The 19,216-nt window shown below is 44.3% G+C and overlaps 1 protein-coding gene across 1 annotated transcript in view; it reads right to left on the bottom strand.

Annotated features, from left to right (window-relative positions):
• Window positions 1-19,216, bottom strand: part of T265_01537 (hypothetical protein) — a gene marked incomplete at both ends in the record, with an annotated part of 107,148 nt that overhangs the window by 16,767 nt on the left and 71,165 nt on the right. The window contains 9 exons of the mRNA XM_009165596.1: window positions 29-301; window positions 1,688-2,787; window positions 2,921-3,228; window positions 4,020-4,264; window positions 7,675-7,969; window positions 10,061-10,215; window positions 13,228-13,747; window positions 15,505-15,665; window positions 18,623-18,754. Coding sequence (XP_009163860.1) covers window positions 29-301; window positions 1,688-2,787; window positions 2,921-3,228; window positions 4,020-4,264; window positions 7,675-7,969; window positions 10,061-10,215; window positions 13,228-13,747; window positions 15,505-15,665; window positions 18,623-18,754 — 3,189 coding nt within the window. The remainder of the gene's footprint in view (window positions 1-28; window positions 302-1,687; window positions 2,788-2,920; window positions 3,229-4,019; window positions 4,265-7,674; window positions 7,970-10,060; window positions 10,216-13,227; window positions 13,748-15,504; window positions 15,666-18,622; window positions 18,755-19,216) is intronic.

The raw sequence follows: 19,216 nt of genomic DNA, 5'->3' as shown, positions 1-19,216 counted from the left end.
AGTCACTGAACGAGGTCAACAAACTTACATTCTTGAAGTACTTGAGAGAAAATTGATACATCGAGTCAATTTCAGCCATTGTGGTGATGACAAAGTACATGACTGAACCTCGCGCAGCCACCGGGCTGTACTTGGATCGCGCGTTTGTGATTTTCTGCTCCGTGCTGGTGGCCTCTGTGAGACGCTTGTTAATTTCACCGGATTTCACCTTCGATTCATTCAGTGTGTTAATCAAGTCCTCATTGTCCAGAATGTTCCCCTCTGATTCGAACAGCAATTTCAATATTCGATCCTCTGTAGCCTGTAACATAGCAAGAGGAAGGTCAACAATGTAATTCGCTGACCAGATTACCGGTTAGAATGCAAAAAAATGAAGCTGCACTTTTTTGCTATGGGAAATCAACCTACAGGTTTGTTAAATTTAGTGGGCTCCATAGTGTATAGGACAATGTTGTAAGTGACTTTAGCGCTGTCCTAGAAGCAATATACCAGTGGACACATGGCTGACCCTGAGATATAAGTCAGGTGTCAGGGTTGCAGCAAATAGACGCACTGCTCCTTCATCGGTTTCCTGCTAACTCACAACAGGGGCGGGTTTAACTGGCTCTTCGTTATTGTCTTCGGTCGAACAAGAATCAACAAAAAGTTTCATTCACAGCCCCAAACCACAGAGCACTAGAAGGTCTACTTGAATCTTGCCTCTAAAATACCCCCTACTTGAGCATCAGATGGATATTTATTAAATTCCATCTCATCAAGCCTTGAAACCGTTTCTATCCTACTTATTTTCATGGACTTCGCTTATACATGTACCCGATAGGAGCTTCAAAATACTGATGGGCTCGGCGATGGAGCTTGGTAGTATATTGCCGCGAACATGATTCACCCGTTGGGAGCCATTGTTTGTTGAGAGCATGGTCCCACCTGTAAGAAGGTTAAAAGTGGCAATTACTTCTACAAACCTATGATGCTATACACCTGGTAACATCAACCACGAATTGAAGTGACGCTCCCTCGTTTAGTCCGGTAATCTACAATATTTGTTCTCCTGACTTGCTCTTATCAACCAGGCTCAGCTACCTGGCTCCTTCAAGTAGGGAAATGGAAAGGGGGGTTCAAGCAGATAGACTGACATACAGAATGGTGTAGTCTTTACCAGTCATGTCGCCTGGTTTCGCCCCTCCGATCTAACTACCGTTCTCCAACAAGGATACGTGTAATTGGGTTCAATACACACAGAAACAGTGTAACGTTCCACATTGGTTTCTCTTGGTTTAATTGATCGACCAAAAAATTAACTTTTCACGAGCCACTTCGAGACAGATGACTGTATTACTTGAACATATGGGTTGGAAGGTCAAACAAATTTTTGAAAATGCCTCATAGTTGTGCAGAAGAGGTGACCGCAGTTATCTACACACCTACACCTACCTACTTCAGTCACATGACGCATTGTTACGTGACAAATTTTGCACCTGTGCACTAGTGGGTGCACGAGTTCTGTCCTGGAAAACATGTCTCGGTTATCGATCGACGCTAAACATGAACCCACTGCTTCCCATATGGCGTGGACAAACAGACTGGACGCAGTAAGACTGGTGCCAGGCCGTCTTAAAGAAAATAATTTGGGTACGAATTCAACAAACTCCACAAATGGTCGCCCTCATCAAAATGGTTTGCCACTTACTTTGAGCTGATTCCTGTCTGTATTTATTCGTACGATCAGTTGACTACGTTGTTCTTCTAGTTCCGGACGTTCAATTCCCGTGACGTCTCCCAGTAGTTGATCCTCCAAGCCGGCTGGAGTCACTGTGAAATTTATCAAGGTCACTTTGATTGAAACTTCGGGTAAATAGTGAGGGTTGGCCATCTTCGTAGTTAGATACAAATGGAAGTTTTTGTCATAGTCAACATCTGAATCCCCCAGACGGATGAGAAGTCGACCACTACTCACAAAAGTTTGTCGAAGTAGCACAGGTTCGAGTGCCGGATCCAGAGTCTCGCCCACATCTTCTATTAACATAGGGTATCCGAGACGGATACAGGTCTCTAGAGAACGGAGTAAGTTCATGTCCGTTAATTTGATAACCTGAAGGTTATTCTCTTCTTCCATTGTGCGAATCCAGCGATTGGCTTGTTCTTGCGGATCGATCATGAGGGGCCACCTTCGAGTCCGGGTAACTAGGATAGCGTTGTCTGTGCTAATCTGATCACGAGGAAGACCTTGGGTATTCCACTGACGCAACTCAAACGCATTGCCTAGGACATTGAACAGGCTTGGGTCTTCACTAACCGGGATACCAAGCTCCCTGCAACGTGCGACCCACTTATTTACCAGATTTTCACGATAGTCGGCAGTAAATGCACCGTAGTAGGCCACACACGCCGCGGCAACAAACACATCTCCAACAATATTTGCGATCTGAGCTTGGAACTGGTCGACCGACAGACTCCAGCGGTCCTGTTCATCCGCTAATGCAGTGGTCAGTTTGGCTGCGCGTTTGAGTCGTGCCGTGGTCAAAGCCAGTCGATGTTCCAGCTTCTTCTTCTCCGCCACGGAAACATCGAATTCGCTTTGCAGTATGGCAATTTTCCTTTCAACAGCTGCTAGCTCTGCCTGTTTTTGGCGCAGTTTTTGTACCACCACGTCCAGTTCTGCATTCGCTGCCTCCAGTCTATCAGAAGGTGGGAAGGAAGGAAAGTGAATAATTAGGGAACAGCATAGCTGTCGTAAAGGCGCACCGACATGTCGCCAGTTATTTCTTCGAAAACCATACCTCCCCCATGCTACAAAAGCCGTGGTTTCCCATACGATTAAAGGAACGAGTTAGATCGGTTTTAAGTAGTGTCCCTTCTTGAGAGGGACCAACTTAATAGCGCGATACTTGCTTAGATGTGCGCCGTTAGCTTGTTCCCAGACCTATCACCCCTGTAGTTTGCTTCTCAGTATACGCTATGAGGATGGGTGTTGAATAAACTTGCCGTTTTCGCTTCGGCTCCACCAAGCGAAACAGTCGTGCATAGAGATCAAGCGCCCGAACCCACATACACATGGACTTGCAGGCTTTGCTGGTTTTCTCGACGACTTCCGGTACGAAATCAGGATTATCTATGTATTTCTTCAGTTTCTTCAACAAGGCGTCTGAGATTTCATCCTTTGGATACTCAACCAGGCGGCGCAAAAAGTTGGAATCACCAAGTAGTGACTTTGCGGTTGCCCAGTCTGGTCTGAAATGCAGAGGAAACAAGGAACAGTGCACAGAATTATTATATATATATTTATATATATAATTCTGAACCTATGTCGCACCGTTTGGTGCGCCGGGTTAAAGGTCACTAGGTATGGAAATTAAGCTAGTTTGTCTACAACTCAATCGACGTTGGTCACGGTGGGATAGCCTTCAGGGAAGGTAGTCTTTCCCGAAGTACTATACTTAAAGGGTGTCAGCAAAAGCGTTCATAGACAGCACAATTTCCGCATTACTTCTCACACACAGGTGGCCACCAGGCCGACATAAAACCGGTCTTTTGTTCTACCTCTACGCGGGTCTGTAGTCTACTAGAACAGACGGGATACTTTTGTTTCTTTCAGTCGAAAACGATTCCGTTCTGAAGGACAAAAGAGTATTTGTTTCCAAATGCACTGCCAAACAAAATTATCCGAATTCCACCCAGTTTGCAAGCAAACTTTTTGTCAGGTTTCAACGGTGTAGGACTCTTAGGGGATCAGTTGATTAATCTACGTGTTGGTACAGCTAATGAACAAGATGGTTCAAGTGGTTAGAAGGCGAATTTATTGACCGGAAGGTTCGTGGTTTGAACCCGACCTCTTCCCCTTGACTTCCCCTGTCTAAGCTTGGGCAACCTGGGAATATCTCAGCCCTCGTGCTTTCTTCGGATGACATGACAGCTGGGCACCGGAAGGGTGTTACAGCTGAACGATTTTTTTACTGCAGATGTCATCCAATTCACAATTTTATTGATCCATTTTATCGACCCATGGGAAACATCGGACTTACTTCTGACCAAGCATTAGACAAACAGCTTCCATGACAGTTTGAACCAATTGTGGGGGTTTTGTGAACACTCTTATCTCAGATATGTCGTTCTTATCCAACGAGTCAAGTGCCTTGTTGGCAGCCTCCAAGGCGGGCACAGCTTCATCGAGGTCACGCTGAGCATCGTCAGCGATAGCTTGCGTTTCCTGGGCCTTCTGTTTAGCTATCGCCTCATCTTCTTTAACCCGAGTGCGGACAATGTCGGCCTGGAAAAAAGTGACGTAGGACAAGAGAGCATTGAAAGCATACTGAAATCATACTAAGGTACTTTTTCAATTGACAAAATTCAAACTTGAGTGTTATTGCACTCTTTTCTGCGTATGCACGCACGCCACAACAAAGCTTTCGCACAAATAAAACATATTTGATGGAGCGATATGAGACTCTTTCAAAAAATTTCCCAGCAAATTTCAAGCGTCCGGTATGCTGCTTGGCTGGGAAGTTCTGGTTGCACCCGAGTCCTCTACCTAAGCAACGCACACCCATGACCCCTTCTAATACTTGCTGTTAAACGTTTTCGTCTGCGTATCCCCTACATTAATAATGCGCTTAGAAAAATGGACCAGTTTAACATGATCCTTAAGCAATTTGGGTAAAAGCTGTGATTCCTGCGTTCAGTTCTGTGACAATTTTATCTGCGCTTTTCTGGAGATGTTGCTTTCACGGGGACTGGGAAAAACAGGTATTGCTTCTAGCAAACACTCGGACTGTCCAGTCTGACGATATTCTAACATCCAGTCAGTGACGAGCTGTTAGACTTGAGGGGTCAAGCAAAGTAGATAAAACGCGACCTACTGCGTTTACTGGGTGTAGGGTGTATGAAGGGGAATCCCCTCATTGTCTGCAAGAGCTAATTCGCCGGGCACCAGAGTCATATATCTCGGTTGTAATCGTAGACGTAAATGCACACACAGTGCGAGTAACGATTCACGAGGTCCGTTTAGGATTACAATACTTCTAAAGCACTGTCCGAATGTACAACAGACATGTTTCACAGCTTATGCTTACAACATAGCCTGTGTATCGCTCGTACCGACTTCCGGCTTTATAGATATCCACTCTTCGTCAGCAATATAGACACGGACTGAAATCTGTAATGTGACCGTCAGTCGCTGATAGAAAGATTGACCTGTACTAAGTTCGACCGTGTGCTGTATCGGCAAAATATCCGTTGTGATTCACTGGACCTGAGGAACTGTGCTAGACCCAAAGAAACGACTGAAACGTTGGTGATTCATGCCTATCAGAACAAGCTTTCTGCTTATCCTGCCTCTTTTTGTGTGTTACCCACCAATTTTCAATCACCATAGGTATGGTTTAGACTCGCCATCCATCCTGCTTAATTAGCTAGTTTCAGTCACACCAGACAAGACAAAACGTATCGAATGTGTGATAATTCACCTCGAAGTGCATGTTGAATTACAAGTGCATGAAGCTCACGACGATGCAAAATTAGCCTTAAGTCGGTAATTAAGAAGAGCATAAGGGTAGACGGTAAAGGAAACTACTCACAAGGTTGCTGAAAACTCTTCGACAGTCCACGACCGGTTTCGCCCTTCTTGGGGTTCATCAGGTAGGCCCAGCCCCCGAGTTTCGTCAACCTCATGATCTACTTGAACCCAAATTGCACTGTTTTCGAGAAATACACTCATTTGCAAATCAATTTGGTTTTCACGGGAGACTCAATTGAATCTCTGGTTTATGATGTCCTCCAGCTGAATGTGCTGCACACAGGCCGCCTCATGATTCAGTTGGCACGATATTCGAGATATCGCAGTATATTTTCATAAAGGAAACTACTCGAAGAGTTTTCAGCAACCTTGTGAGTAGTTTCCTTCATGAAAATATACTGCGATATCTCGAATATCGTGCCAACTGAATCATGAGGCGGCCTGTGTGCAGCACATTCAGCTGGGGGTAGACGGTAAACTTTGGTGGTATGAGCACAACGTTAAGTTCGCAGACGCACCTCCAACGTATACATGCAGTGGGAGCCAAACGATAAAGCGTTGGTGATACGCCCACAGACAACCTCCGGAGTTGTTGAGTCAGCCGCAAAAGATATCGCTACCAAACCATACATTACGCATCGTGGTCAGTTTGTCAAGAAACGGCGACTGAGTGGAAGATTAACCAGTAATCCCTTGAACTTAAGTAGAACGAAGTATCTGGTCCCGATAAAATTCCACTGGCTCTGTGGGCTAGTCAGTACACACTACATGGAAGTGTCACGTGTTCGGGCTCCGGTGCTCCCAGAAAGACGGCGTAGAGGTCCTCATGAAGGCTATTACAACTCTTCTTTCCGTAGATATTTTAGACATGTAAGTTAACCACATCGACGGTGATAGCGAGAACCTTTTTAATAAACTAGGCGAATAACGTTCTGAAAGTTTCTAAAAGTCTAATGGTGTTTGTTTCTCTATAGTCAGCCCGCTGGTCCTAAAACACTATCAGATGCTGTCTGGACACATGGAAACCTCGCTATTTTTGCCATCGCGGTAGGAAAGTATGTACACTTAATGACATGGAGGTACTGTTCTCCTCCTTTGAGCAAATGCCTCCCCATAGGAGAGTACCCTCCAAATAATGTCAGTTTCAATTCCTTTATTAAGCCTTCCGGGGCAAAATACCTTGAATTAGCCCTATTGAATGATAGTTATAGCATTAGGAACGCATTACTTCTTATGGAAGCGTAGAACGGAGTAACGTCAAAGCCTCGGAAACTTCTAGGCTGTCAGATACATTGTTCACAAAGTGGGAGAACATCCACAAACTAGAAGCCGTACGCATGATGTTGATCACTGAAAAACTTGGAACTCCTCCTTTCGTAGTAAAGGACGCTACAAAGGTAGACACCCATCCTTTCCTCACAGTTGTAGCTCGAGGCAGATGAGAGCTACCACGTCAAAGTTGCATTTCGCACAATCTTAGCGTGACACATACCAAGTATTTCATGACAATCCCACTCATCGCTGGACTCAGCAAAGAAGCAAGCCAAATTCAAAATTATTCTTGATGTCTAGCTGGTCTTCTGTACACCACCTCATGGTGAGGGTTTGTTTGAGAGAGATACTCCAAAGATTCATCCAAGTTGCCTTGGAAGCCATGATGTCAGAACTGCGGACAGTGAACCACCGATAGAACAATTTCGGTTGAATTACAAATCAGGTGAAATGAGTTGGGGCGGTTGAACTAAACTGAATTCAGGACCGCGGATGGTTAGAAAATGCGCTATACAACGCGCCACGAGACTCACCAAGCTTGATTGAAAGTAAAATCGAAGATTAAATTCAGGACCGCGGATGGTTGGAAAACGCGCCACGAAACTCATCAAGCTTGATTGAAAGTAAAATCGAAGATTATATATCATAAGACAACCTCTCTGTCCATAAGGAGCACTTTTCTCTGAGATAAGAGAACACAGACAGGGTCAGACAGACAATAGTTAATCACATTATTGTGCGCACTTTACGGAATCCACCCCGTGGACGCAGGAGAGGGGATCCAGTTTCGTGATACGTTAGAAGGCTTCTTCGGTGCAAGGACACTAAGGCTTAGAATGAGCTTAGTTCCGGACCGGAACACATCTTGTGTATTCATCCACTAAACAACTCACCTGCTCCTGATCTTCACCCAACTTGTGCATCAGTTTTTCCGTATCGCGTTGTTTCACCTCCAACGTGGGTCGCATCGCAGTCAGTTCGACTTCCATACTAACCACCAGTTCGTTTGTCTCGAGGATTTTGTCCAAACCATTTCGGAATTTATTGCGCAGCTCACTTAGCTCTCTTTTGAGGGCGTGAAAGAGTGGGGAGAGGAAGTTATAAGTAAGTATTTGGTAGAACAGAAGGAACAGAACATTGACCCCCGTAGTAGATTGTTGTTCGACCACAGAAAAAAAGTGGACATCGCTGGATGGTTCGTTGTCTGAACCCCGAAACATACACAAATAACCCAGAGGGATTGAAAATTCAGTCCCTAGCCATCGCCCGATAGGGAGAGAAACCCTAAGTGACACAAGTAACACCGTTGCATGGAAGTGTTTCCTTGCCATAGTTGGCTTTGAAAATGTGGGACGCCCACCAGTCGGCCGCTCCAAATGTGGCTTGGTTATGTTGAAACCAATATGTTCGAATTGCGGGCTCAAAACGTCGTCCCATGTAAACGGGATCATGCAGCATCCTGGTCGCAGCGTCGTGATAGTCTCACTGAAACCTTTATTCCGGGTCACCCGTACTTTATCATTCCTATCTGTGGACGAGAGCCGTCATCAGGCTAGTCTTAGTAAACCTCCTTCTCGAGAGACGTCCACTGAAACCTTTTGTCCGGGTCACCCCTACTTTATCTTTCCTATCTGTGGACGAGAGCCATCATCAGGCTGGTCTTAGTAAACCTCCTTCTCGAGAGACGTCATTGTGATCACTTCACTGCACGGCAAGACCAGAAACGGGCGCCATACATACTGCCATAATGAAAAAACCAGTAGATGGTTGCGGTATTTCCAGTATTCACGTTCACATCCCGTCCTGTCGTAATTACACACCAAGGCACTGGACCCGAGTTTCGCCCTAGTGAGAACTCATCAGCAGTTCATATAAATCCTTAACAGTGCTAGGGTTCGAACTCCGCAAATCTGATATCCGAGGAGAGCTTGCTACAGCTATCGCACCAGCGCACGCTGGTTACATATGAATTTTCACGTTTGGACAGGCGAACGTGTTCACGCTTAAGTAATATGATTAGTTTGCTAGGCGCATCGAAAGACGACCTAGTAACTGTCCTGGTTGCCGATCGGTTAACATGCCTGCCAGGCCTTCCCAGTCAGGTAGCGCCATGCTTAAAACTTTAGTCGATTGGTTGTAGATTCGACAGAATATTTGTGCCAAAATAACACGAGAGGGATGCGAACAGTAAACCAAAAAAACTAGTCTGCTGTGTGGATAACCATTGCGGCAAACTTGTATATCACATTGGACTCCGTCACGTTTCTCTGGCACATGCAAAATTTTACGAATAGAGTGATTAAAGCTATACAAACGGATGCAATCGGATATGCTGGCTTGTCGCGAACATTAGCCATAGGTGAGTGCGATATGTCAACATCCGCTTTAACACAGAAAATAACAGAAAATAATAACGTACAGCATTGAAGACGTAGTGCAATATCAGAAGCGTGGTAAGACATCCCCGTTTGTCCAAATAACACTGGTAGTATGGATGGACACCTGTAGGATGAATGCAATTCTAGAAGTTGGACCACATCGACAGTACAGAGGTCCTCGTAGGATTCGAAGATGTTCCTGTGATGTTGACTGCGGAATGCTTCTGATTTCATACCATGATTGAGACAACTCCATACTGGATAATTTAAACTTCCTTTCGGGACATAATTGCCGCATATCTTCTGAAAGCTGTTGAGCCACGTTCCCTAGGAGTATGACTGTGATCTATGGACGTCGGAATCTCATTTCATAGAATTGTTATTGGGCAAACGTCAACAGCTAATCTTATGTGTTTAAAAGATATGACGTCCCAGGGTCACATTACCAAGCTGACGATCAAGTGACTGTTCTATTGAGCCGTTGAACTGTTACTGCTGCTCACACACCCAAATGACAAGGCAGATGCTGGCGAGATTATTCGAAATTCCTGCATTCTACAGAACGTCTTTCTGCTATCTTATCCAATCGACGTATTGCTAGAAAAGGATTCATGAAGTGCTATTTCTGGTAAAATGCAAAACAATGCTGGACCACGAAAAGCTTCTCCTCGAATTCGGCGTTGACTCAAACCTTCCCAGGAATTACAGCTCTTCTGCTTTCTTCAGTGTTGTTGATGGAATGTCAGGCGAATTTTATGATAGACTCAATTAATCAACTGAGACAAAGGATGATTTTGATGAAACTATGGTTCAGTCAAACGCATTTTATCAAGTCCTGATCAGACCGCATGACCGACAATGAAAACTCACATCTACAAAGACAGTTTGAGGTGCCACTTACTTTGTTTTGGTGGCCAACATAGACAAGTAGAGATTCAACAGCTCCAAGTAGCTCGTTGGCGTGGTGTAATAAGGTCGCTTCAGCTCAAGATAGAAACGATCGGCCGCCTCCGAAACGCTGAGATGAATTTCCGTGGACAGTCTTGCAACACATTCCTGCAGCGAAATCGTCAGAGTGAAAAGTCAGGGAAGGTTTTACCGCACAGGCATCGGTGAGTTGATGAGGAATAACGGTTCGAAATCTGAAACCAGATCTACAGAATATCCATTGGGCGGAAATATCCGACAAGAATATTGCAACATCAAACCATGGGGTAATGTGTTTTGTTGCGCCTGTTCTTCACATTTCTACTTCGGTCTCAAAAACTTAAACGACAGAGCTTGGCCAAAATACACCTATTGCTCAGAGATATCCCCATTGCGCACCTAACTGGGCACTGATGATGTCTCTTCGTCTGCTGACGAAACGTTTGCAAGCCAATTGCCAAGCTCGGCGAACAGATCAACAGCCACCTACCTGTCTTTAGTGGAGTCTGACGTCTGGCTTTCCATGCCATGAAACCGGGGACGCGTTTGGTCTTCATGAATGGTGTCCAAAGTCTTGTTACTTGTTGAATTCAATCGACTTATGTCATCTGGTTCTGTTCCCGCGAACCCTTGGGAAATAGTACTGCCCCACTGTCAAGCCGCTAGTACCTCTAAAAGGTTCGTCCCAAGCACTGGTTCAGAGTACAAACTTTTGCCCGCCAGTTTATCCCATCACTCTGTTTGTACCTGAACTCTTTCCAAAAAGCAACTGAGCATGAACTCAGTTGCCGGCTGTCAGAAGATTCCAACATTATTGCCTAATGATCTTGCTCTTAGTGTCGAATTTCTCTGAGCAGACCCTGAACTGGGATTCCTGATTCCAGCCTCCTCCTCGATGAAGGTAAACAAGACGTAACTTGCCCATGCGGTAAAAGTGGCTAGGCTACTCTCTGGAAGCATACTTTGAATTGCACCAGTTCATACCGGAATTCCATTGTTAGCCCTCCCGCTGTGCTGGCAAGACAGCCGGTTCATCAAATAGGATTAATGGAGAATTCCTCAAAACATCAGACAGATCATCATTCGTACTGAGAGCCTTTGATGTGAGATTTTACAGTCCGTCCGACCAGTGAGATTCCCTCGAACCTTAGAAATCCTAAAACTTAGTCACGCTATTTTTATAGGCCAGAAACCAAGACATGAAAAAAGTACACAATGCATTTCCCCCATTCGCCACATCTAACCATCCTCACACCTCACGTCCAACTTGAACCCCTGGGATAGAAGGATTTTTGAATTGTACTTAGTTCCTCTGCAGAATCTGCTTTGTTTGACTATAGGCCAGCAAGTCCTACGCTGTGCACTATGGAACCCAAAGATGCATTCAAACAACAAACGTTTTGATCAAAGGTCTCACCCCCGCCGACGTCTCAGGTGATGTCAGTCTTCAGTTCATGGTAGATGATGTCATTTCCAATTGAATGGACATAGCCACGTATGGGGGAGATATGAACGTTCAAACTGGTTGGACCGAACGTGATGAAGGCGGTCTAGGAGGCCGATATTCTGCCAGCATTCAACGTGGTGCAATGGAGAACATGTGGTTCAAGAAGATGTGGACAACTGACTAGCACTAAGTTCAAGCACAGTTTTGTCAAACTGCTACTTGGTGCTCTCCATTTCCCAACAAACCACAAGCACAGATAGATCATATTGAAATAATTCTCCGGCAGTGAGTATGCCCACTGATTGCGATACCTCTATAATCATTTCTTTCCGCACGAAAGAACAGTGAACCAGTTGCAGTAACTACTATATCATCATGCTCATTACCCTGGTATTTAGATAGTGACATTGTTTATGCTTCATCGACTAAGCGCTGTACGCGAGCGAGTCATTCATAGAGATCAAGGAGGATGCTGTCGGAGCCGATACCGTTTATACAACTATTCTACTGACTCTGCTGGTCTTTATCGATATCGAAATTGCTTTCCCTTACGGAAACCTCCAAACTATTGGGTACCCCAAAAAACGTGCTGAAATCCTGAAGGACCTCTACAGCTGGGCATGCTCAAATGTCCACCTAACCACCTTACTTGCCGGTATCTCTTTAAAGACTGTCCGATATCTCCGTTCCTATTAAACCTTGCCATCGATGGCGCTCTCTGGAAAATGGCTGGTACTTCTACTCTTGATGCTGCTAGCTGAGAACCCGGTTTGAGGCTCATATGGAGGATGTATTAGGGGCTTATGATTATGTGAGTGTGACCCAAAATTCCCTTGACAAGCATACAACCTCTGCTTTGGATTGAGTTCACACTCAAGAATGTGTGCAGTGTTAGTACTTTTTCCCTTTCAGGCTTCCCTTTTCCCTGCTTTTCTCTCTCGATAGAATGTTACTCAAGTTGGTCGAGTGATACGTGCATTCAATATGTTTCTTCAACACTGCTCGCCTAAAGAAGGAAATAACTAGTCGCATAAAAAAGTTTTTAGTGGAGTTGCCAAACCTACGCAATCTGTGGCTCTCTCTCTCAAAGTTTCCAGCCAAACCTACCAATCTGTGGCTCTCTCTCTCAAAGTTTCCAGAGATTCAGTATTTGCCGTGATTCTTTGTGGGTATAAAACATGAGCTCTATGAGTAGAAACCACTAGCAGGATGACTGTGTCTGATAACCGATGCCTGTAAATCATGATTAAGCATGCAAGCAAAGAACCACCAGTGTTTGGTGGAATATGAATACGGTTTCAACAGAACACAAACGACGATGTTTAGGACATGTTTTAAGAATGCCGGCTTGTTTGACCAGCCTTGTCTATGAGCACTGGAGTTGACTGCAAATGACAAATGGGGAAGTTAACGAATAAACTTATGAAAACCATCAAATTCTCCCCCGCTGACTCAACTGGACTCCCTGGACAGTGGTTTACCTAGAATTACAGTACTACGCTAAGGATCCTTCAGGAAAATGCTCTGAAGCGAAACAAGTGACACACATGTCCCTGTTCTCCGAATAACAATGTTTTCAACAGTGTATTATCCCTAGTTTTTTCCTCCTAATAACTGTGATACACAAACCTTTCACGGTAGGCTTGACTTACGAGAAAACAGAAATAGTAAAACGGTAGTCGGTTGGTACTAACCTTGACCTCAGGCGATCCGAGATCCACATGTTCGAAGCTGGACAGAGCCACGCCGTACAACGCATCCTCTGGCCATTCGACGAACCAGTCGATGGTGCAACAGTTGACCAATGAGGGGAACATGCGACAGCGGACACGGAAGTTCGACCCAACCGGTGACATACAAAGCACTACGTGCAAATTATTTCGCACCCGATTAATACAGAAATCGAAAATAGCATCCCGATTTCCCTCGGGTATACCAACTTCTTTCGCCGCTGGGCGGCATCCAATTATAAGACGCTCGTACTCTTCGTTCTCAAACAGATTGGGTACCTCACCAGAATTCAGAATGTTGTTGATATCTTCCAAGAATTCCTCGACTACAATCTGCGTGTCTGTAAACAGGAACACTGTTGGTTTGTTTTCCACACCAGCCCAAAAATACAGCTTTTTGAGATCCTCGTGGAATGCTTGGTAATCGTAACCACGAGTGAGCTCGATCTGGAAGCACTGGTAGTCGTTGATATATGCAGCAAGTCTATGGACATACAATGAAAGAGGCAGGGGGCGTAGATGAATGAAAAAGCTCACATGGTCTACCAGTTAACAACCGTCAACTTCTGGGGATTGTGGAAGGCAACAATAGGCTGATGTCTTATGAGTTTTATAGAGAACGAGTAGCATGAACTTTAATGGTCTTCTAAAAAGTGATTTGGCATTCATGAACGGTACACGGAATTCCGTTTCAGGTAACCAGACGGCTTATAAATACTCACAAACACTTTAGTAACTATAAATTGCGTGTTGGTTGCCGAAGGCCGCTGTGTTCAGTCAACCATATTTCTTACAATAAACAGGTATGCAAACTACTGGAAAATTTAGAGCCACCTCAATATCGACTGCAAAACATCCATGTATTCTCCCAGTAAACAGGCTCAAAATAATCAATATCTTAACGTGCATACTACTGACCATCCATAGATCCATAGTTCGGTTGTTCCTGCGTGTATATTGGTAATTGGCACTCTCCTATTCTGATGCTTTCTCCAGGTTTGAAAAACGTGTGCCACAAGTGAAAGATTTAAGTGGGTTTTCTAACTTTCCAGATTTGAACCATTGTGGTCCTTTGACAAGAACTGTGAGGATACACGCCCATATCGCTTTCTCCAGAAAAACGTGTGCCACAAGTGAAAGATTTAAGTGGGTTTTCTAACTTTCCAGATTTGAACCATTGTGGTCCTTTGACAAGAACTGTGAGGATACACGCCCATATCCAGGAACACGTGATGATTTTTGCACTGACTGCATAGAAAAACCCGTTTTGATCAAAAGTAGTTGTGTACTGACACTGACTCTGTAAGAGTCCTTTAAGTTCAAGATCTTTGGGTTCTCAAGCAGTCAATTTACAACTGGTTAGCTGCTTTACTTTTTCGGGAAAATGCCTTTCGAGCAAGCCCTGGTAAACGAATGGTTCGAGAGCAGGGTGGTTCACCACAAGATGGAGAGTGCACATATCAAGGTCGACTTACGGAGCGCGCTTATTTGGAGCACTAAGCACACCAGTTAGCACCTGGCATGGGTGCACTAAAGTCCACAGCTTTTGAGCTTTGTTGAAAAATTGAGCTGGTAACTGAAAGCGGTTGTGATAGTCCTAGTCGAAGAGACTGCAAATTAGGCTAGAGATGCGTTTACCTGACAAATCGGGGGAATGTGGGCGTGGTCAGTGTGTCTTAGATGAAAACACGCAACTAATAGGTCTGAGAGAAACCCGCGGATCTTACCCACTGGGTCGACGAGATCCTGATAAACCTGAGGAAAATCAAAAAAAATTACAGGCCATGTGAAATCTATTCACATGGTCACTTTGAGTGATTGGTTCATCTGTCTATGAACTTATCACATGCCTGTAAAATGTGATAATATCACGGTCCTGTTTTGATGCATGGTTCATTCTCTTCTACAAACAATAGACCGGCAGGATTTGTGCTTGGGAGAGACTACTGACTCCAGAAGGCATAGAAATAGTTGAACGAAATATAACAACAAAAGATGGTCAGTTTCATCAACCGCACGAACGTAGTCCTTTCGAATTACACAGACCATCATTGGTTGATTGGAGGACCGCTTCAGTACCCGGAAAGTGTGCTTACACGATAGATCCCAGTCAGGGAGAAACCAATCATATGCTGCCAAGTTTTTTAAAATTTATTTTCCAAATCAGAAATATCGTAACTGACGTAATACGACGCAGGCCGACGCAGATTGAGTCAACCAAAAACTGTTCTTCGGGCTTACTTGGTAAGAGATTGTTTTCCAGTCCCGCCAACCCCGACGAGCAGTGCATTTCCTCTGTCTTGCCGAATCATTCTGGCAATACGGCAAACGTGTTCGATTGCATCCACGAAGAATACCAATTTCATTTCTTTGCTCATTGAAAAGTTGTATTCGTCCAGATACTGTGTGGAATGAGAAGATCGATGAACAACAGGTCTTGAGTTATCATCAACCGAGAACAATTACAGTCTTCCAAAAGTTCACCTGAGCTGTAGATGAAATGGAATTCGTTCCGACGGTAATGAGTTGAAAAACTTTACTGTTGCAATCGGGCCTATGACTGCTCTGAGTGCATCGTTTCAAGAGATGGGCAAACAATCGGTAGTTTTTATTTGGGCAACGTTTCGCTTTTGACACAAAGACATCGTGAGGCCAAGACTGCCAGAGGCGTCATTAACCATCAACTTTGCGGTTTAGATGTTTTTTATCAATCATAATGACCTTGTAGCATTGAAGAGGTAAAAATTGTTGGCCTCCCTTGGTTTCTTGTGCGGATATCGGGTGAGTGATCTGATTTGCGAAGTCGCGGGTTCAGACAGTATGTGAATTTCTACAGCAATCGCTTCCCAGTTAATCTAACTTTCAGATGGAGTGGGTTTACTCAAGAATGCAAAATTACAAAGTCAATTTAAACTAACAGAATGTTCTAGCTAGAGTTATCTCCAGGGACACACTGCCTGAGAAAAGTTCCCTCATGTGAAGTGGCCTAGATGGTTTCCTTTGGAAGACATATTCTATCAAGCGTACTATTAAATAACAGTACATGTGGCTCGAACTTCGATACTAATGCAGGGGGACACTGAAGCCAGTTCAGTACGGTATGAAAACGAGTTCAACTGTAAAAACCAGGGTAGTTTCATTAGGAAGTCACCACGTTAAAAACTCGAACTGAAATTACATCAGAGATTCTTGTTGAGGCTCAAACTCGTTCCCAATTCCATTGCAGTTATTTTCTCTTCCACAAGCATCAGAGGTTAGAAGAGTGTTGCACATATTTTCACAAGAGAAGGAGTTCATCCTGTTGACACGCCCTTAATGCAAGGCGGTTTTGTTAAAGTGGAGTAGAGCGGACTACAGAATACATCCGGACACAGACATTTTGATTTGTTCCAGTGGTTATATGCATGCTTGCGGCGCAAGCCCCAAGAAATGATGCGCGCAGGCCCAATCATCAAGAAAACAGCTTTAAAGTTATCACAAAAGGACCCTCTATATTGGAAGACGACTGAATCTGGGTAAAGCTTCCTGATTGTCCAGACGGCACCGACTTTAAGCCAGCTGAAATCAACCTGTCCCAAGTATCTGTCATGCTCTGGGGAGACCGCTTAGAGATTTTGACCAGTCCTGGACTCTTCTGGAATGCCGTTCATTCCGAAAGCTTGGAAATAAAACTTGGGGTCCACTGCTGATATCAGATGGTTTGATATCACAGACCCTAAAACCGCATTAGGTGTATCCAATTATGCTGAACGTTAGAAATTGATGGTACCAAAGTTCACGGTACGACTTCACCAAGCGACATTGTCGTTTTGAGTCCAGTCTAAGCGCAGTCTCCGGAAGCTGCAGTCATGATCCTTTACTTTGTCCATTTCGAACAGGTTACTCTCATACAAAATTTATCACTTCCATTTTATTCACGAGCTTGATAAGATGTCTCCTAGAAGACCATCTTCATCACATCCATCATACATAAATAAGTCTTGCAGACTTGGGCGTACATGTTTTTGGCTACCATTCCAAATCAATTCCATCTTCTTACTCCCCGAAAATATCTCACCTTCAGTCTCATATAACTAGGCTGAGAATTGCTTGTCAACCGAGAAGCATCGGTCTCTCTCAGAAACCTAACTACAAACAGAGTTTCATCAACAACGGAGTAGATGGGGCGGGTAAATTTTCATACGGATAGCACAAGATGTTTTACTCTGAAAGACGAAACGTGTTAGCGGTTAGCCGAGGGAACTTACTGCATTTGTGGACATGATGTCTAAACGGGGTTTGCTAATGTATTTCGAGATACAGTATATTCCCTATGGAAAGAATATCGTTCGGAGAGATCACCCATAAGAGGAAACCATTACCTGGTTCTCTCCCGAAAGAGACTAACTCACAGAAGAAAGCACTTTCGGTCCAGATGGCTCAAAACTGCATTTGTGGACATGATGTCTAAACGGGGTTTGCTAATTTATTTCGAGATACAGTATATTCCCTGTGGAAAGAATATTGTTCGGAGAGATCACCCATAAGAGGAAACCATTACCTGGTTCTCTCCCGAAAGAGACTAACTCACAGAAGAAGGCACTTTCGGTCCAGGTGGCTCAAATGTACAACTGTATTCTTCAAAATAGACAAACGTTCGAAACAGCGCGATTTTTCGAGAAAAAGCAAGAAAGTGTGGTACGGTGGTCCTCTCAAAATTTACCACCTACAGGAGCTCACCATGTTTGGTCTCTTTCCATTCATTCATTGGATGGATTGTGACCGGTCACAAAAGAAAGATTATTAATTATCCTTGGGCCAGTGGTCAGATGCCTAGCTGGTATCAGAGTGCGTAGAAGCACGGTTCACTAATTTTGCACTTTGGCGTTTATTCAGACGAAATTTCAGGCAGTCGACACATTTAAAGCGGTCTCTTTGGAATTTGTAAATAAACATTCAGAACGTATGAATTTCAAGCCAAATTCACAGGACCAGAGTGCAATGCCCTTAGTAGGGAAGGGTGGCTGAGGTGGCCTGCGGAGGAGATTTAATATACGATGGAGCCAGAACCATCATTCCCGATGCTCCCTTACTGCTGACACATGAAACATGCAGACATGCACTGAGGTTAGGACAGCGAATGATCACAGGCAAAAGGCGCCATACTCTAGGATTCCTACACGTTTCTGGATCTGGTAAAGCGGATAAGCAAAAAGTTCCGAAAACAATGAACCTGCTCCAGAATCAGGATCGAATACGTATTGATGTTCCTTCTGTTAACAATATCGGTATATTCCACACACAACACCCAAGTCACGATATTAAGCACACGCGATACGACAAGCAACAAACGACCACCGTTGTGTACCAAGGCTCTCACCTCATTTAGAAGAGTTCGGGCCTTCTCAGTGCTTGTCAGTTCTTCATACAAACGTTCAGATCGGGGCAGGCCGGGTTTGAGGAAGTCCCCGAAAAGTATTGGTGTCTTTGAAAAGCTCTCCACTTCCATATCCTGAAAAATAGAGTGGGATGCATTGGCCCAAGATCAAGGCGCCAAAAAAAGTGTTCTATCACAGGAATTCCGTTGAGCGCAACAACCGATTACAGTACAATGACATGCAATCGAACCGACACTGTGCAGAAACACTACTCTATCTAATCTATCAAATCGAAGGGTTGAATATCTTTGTCGCTGATCTACATCATTCTGCAGGAGGAACCAACCGTGGAAAACGATGAAGACCAATCACACTCTGATGATCTAGGAGTAGAAAAAACTCCCAGATGTAACTATCGCGCAGGAGAAATGTGTGGGAGTGTATATTAGCTAATGTCGCTATTGAAGGAACTGATACTTCACGTAATATATTTGAGCATGACTTACAACAACGCCGAATAGGGTTTTTGTCCATTTAAAAATCACCGACTTCAAGTGCACTTTCTTCACGCACATCACCACTAATACTCTGACGTT

The sequence above is a fragment of the Opisthorchis viverrini genome, assembly GCF_000715545.1.
Source record: "Opisthorchis viverrini unplaced genomic scaffold opera_v5_17, whole genome shotgun sequence".
Classification (NCBI taxonomy): Eukaryota; Metazoa; Platyhelminthes; class Trematoda; order Opisthorchiida; family Opisthorchiidae; genus Opisthorchis; species Opisthorchis viverrini.
This window is presented reverse-complemented; position numbering and strand designations above follow the sequence as displayed.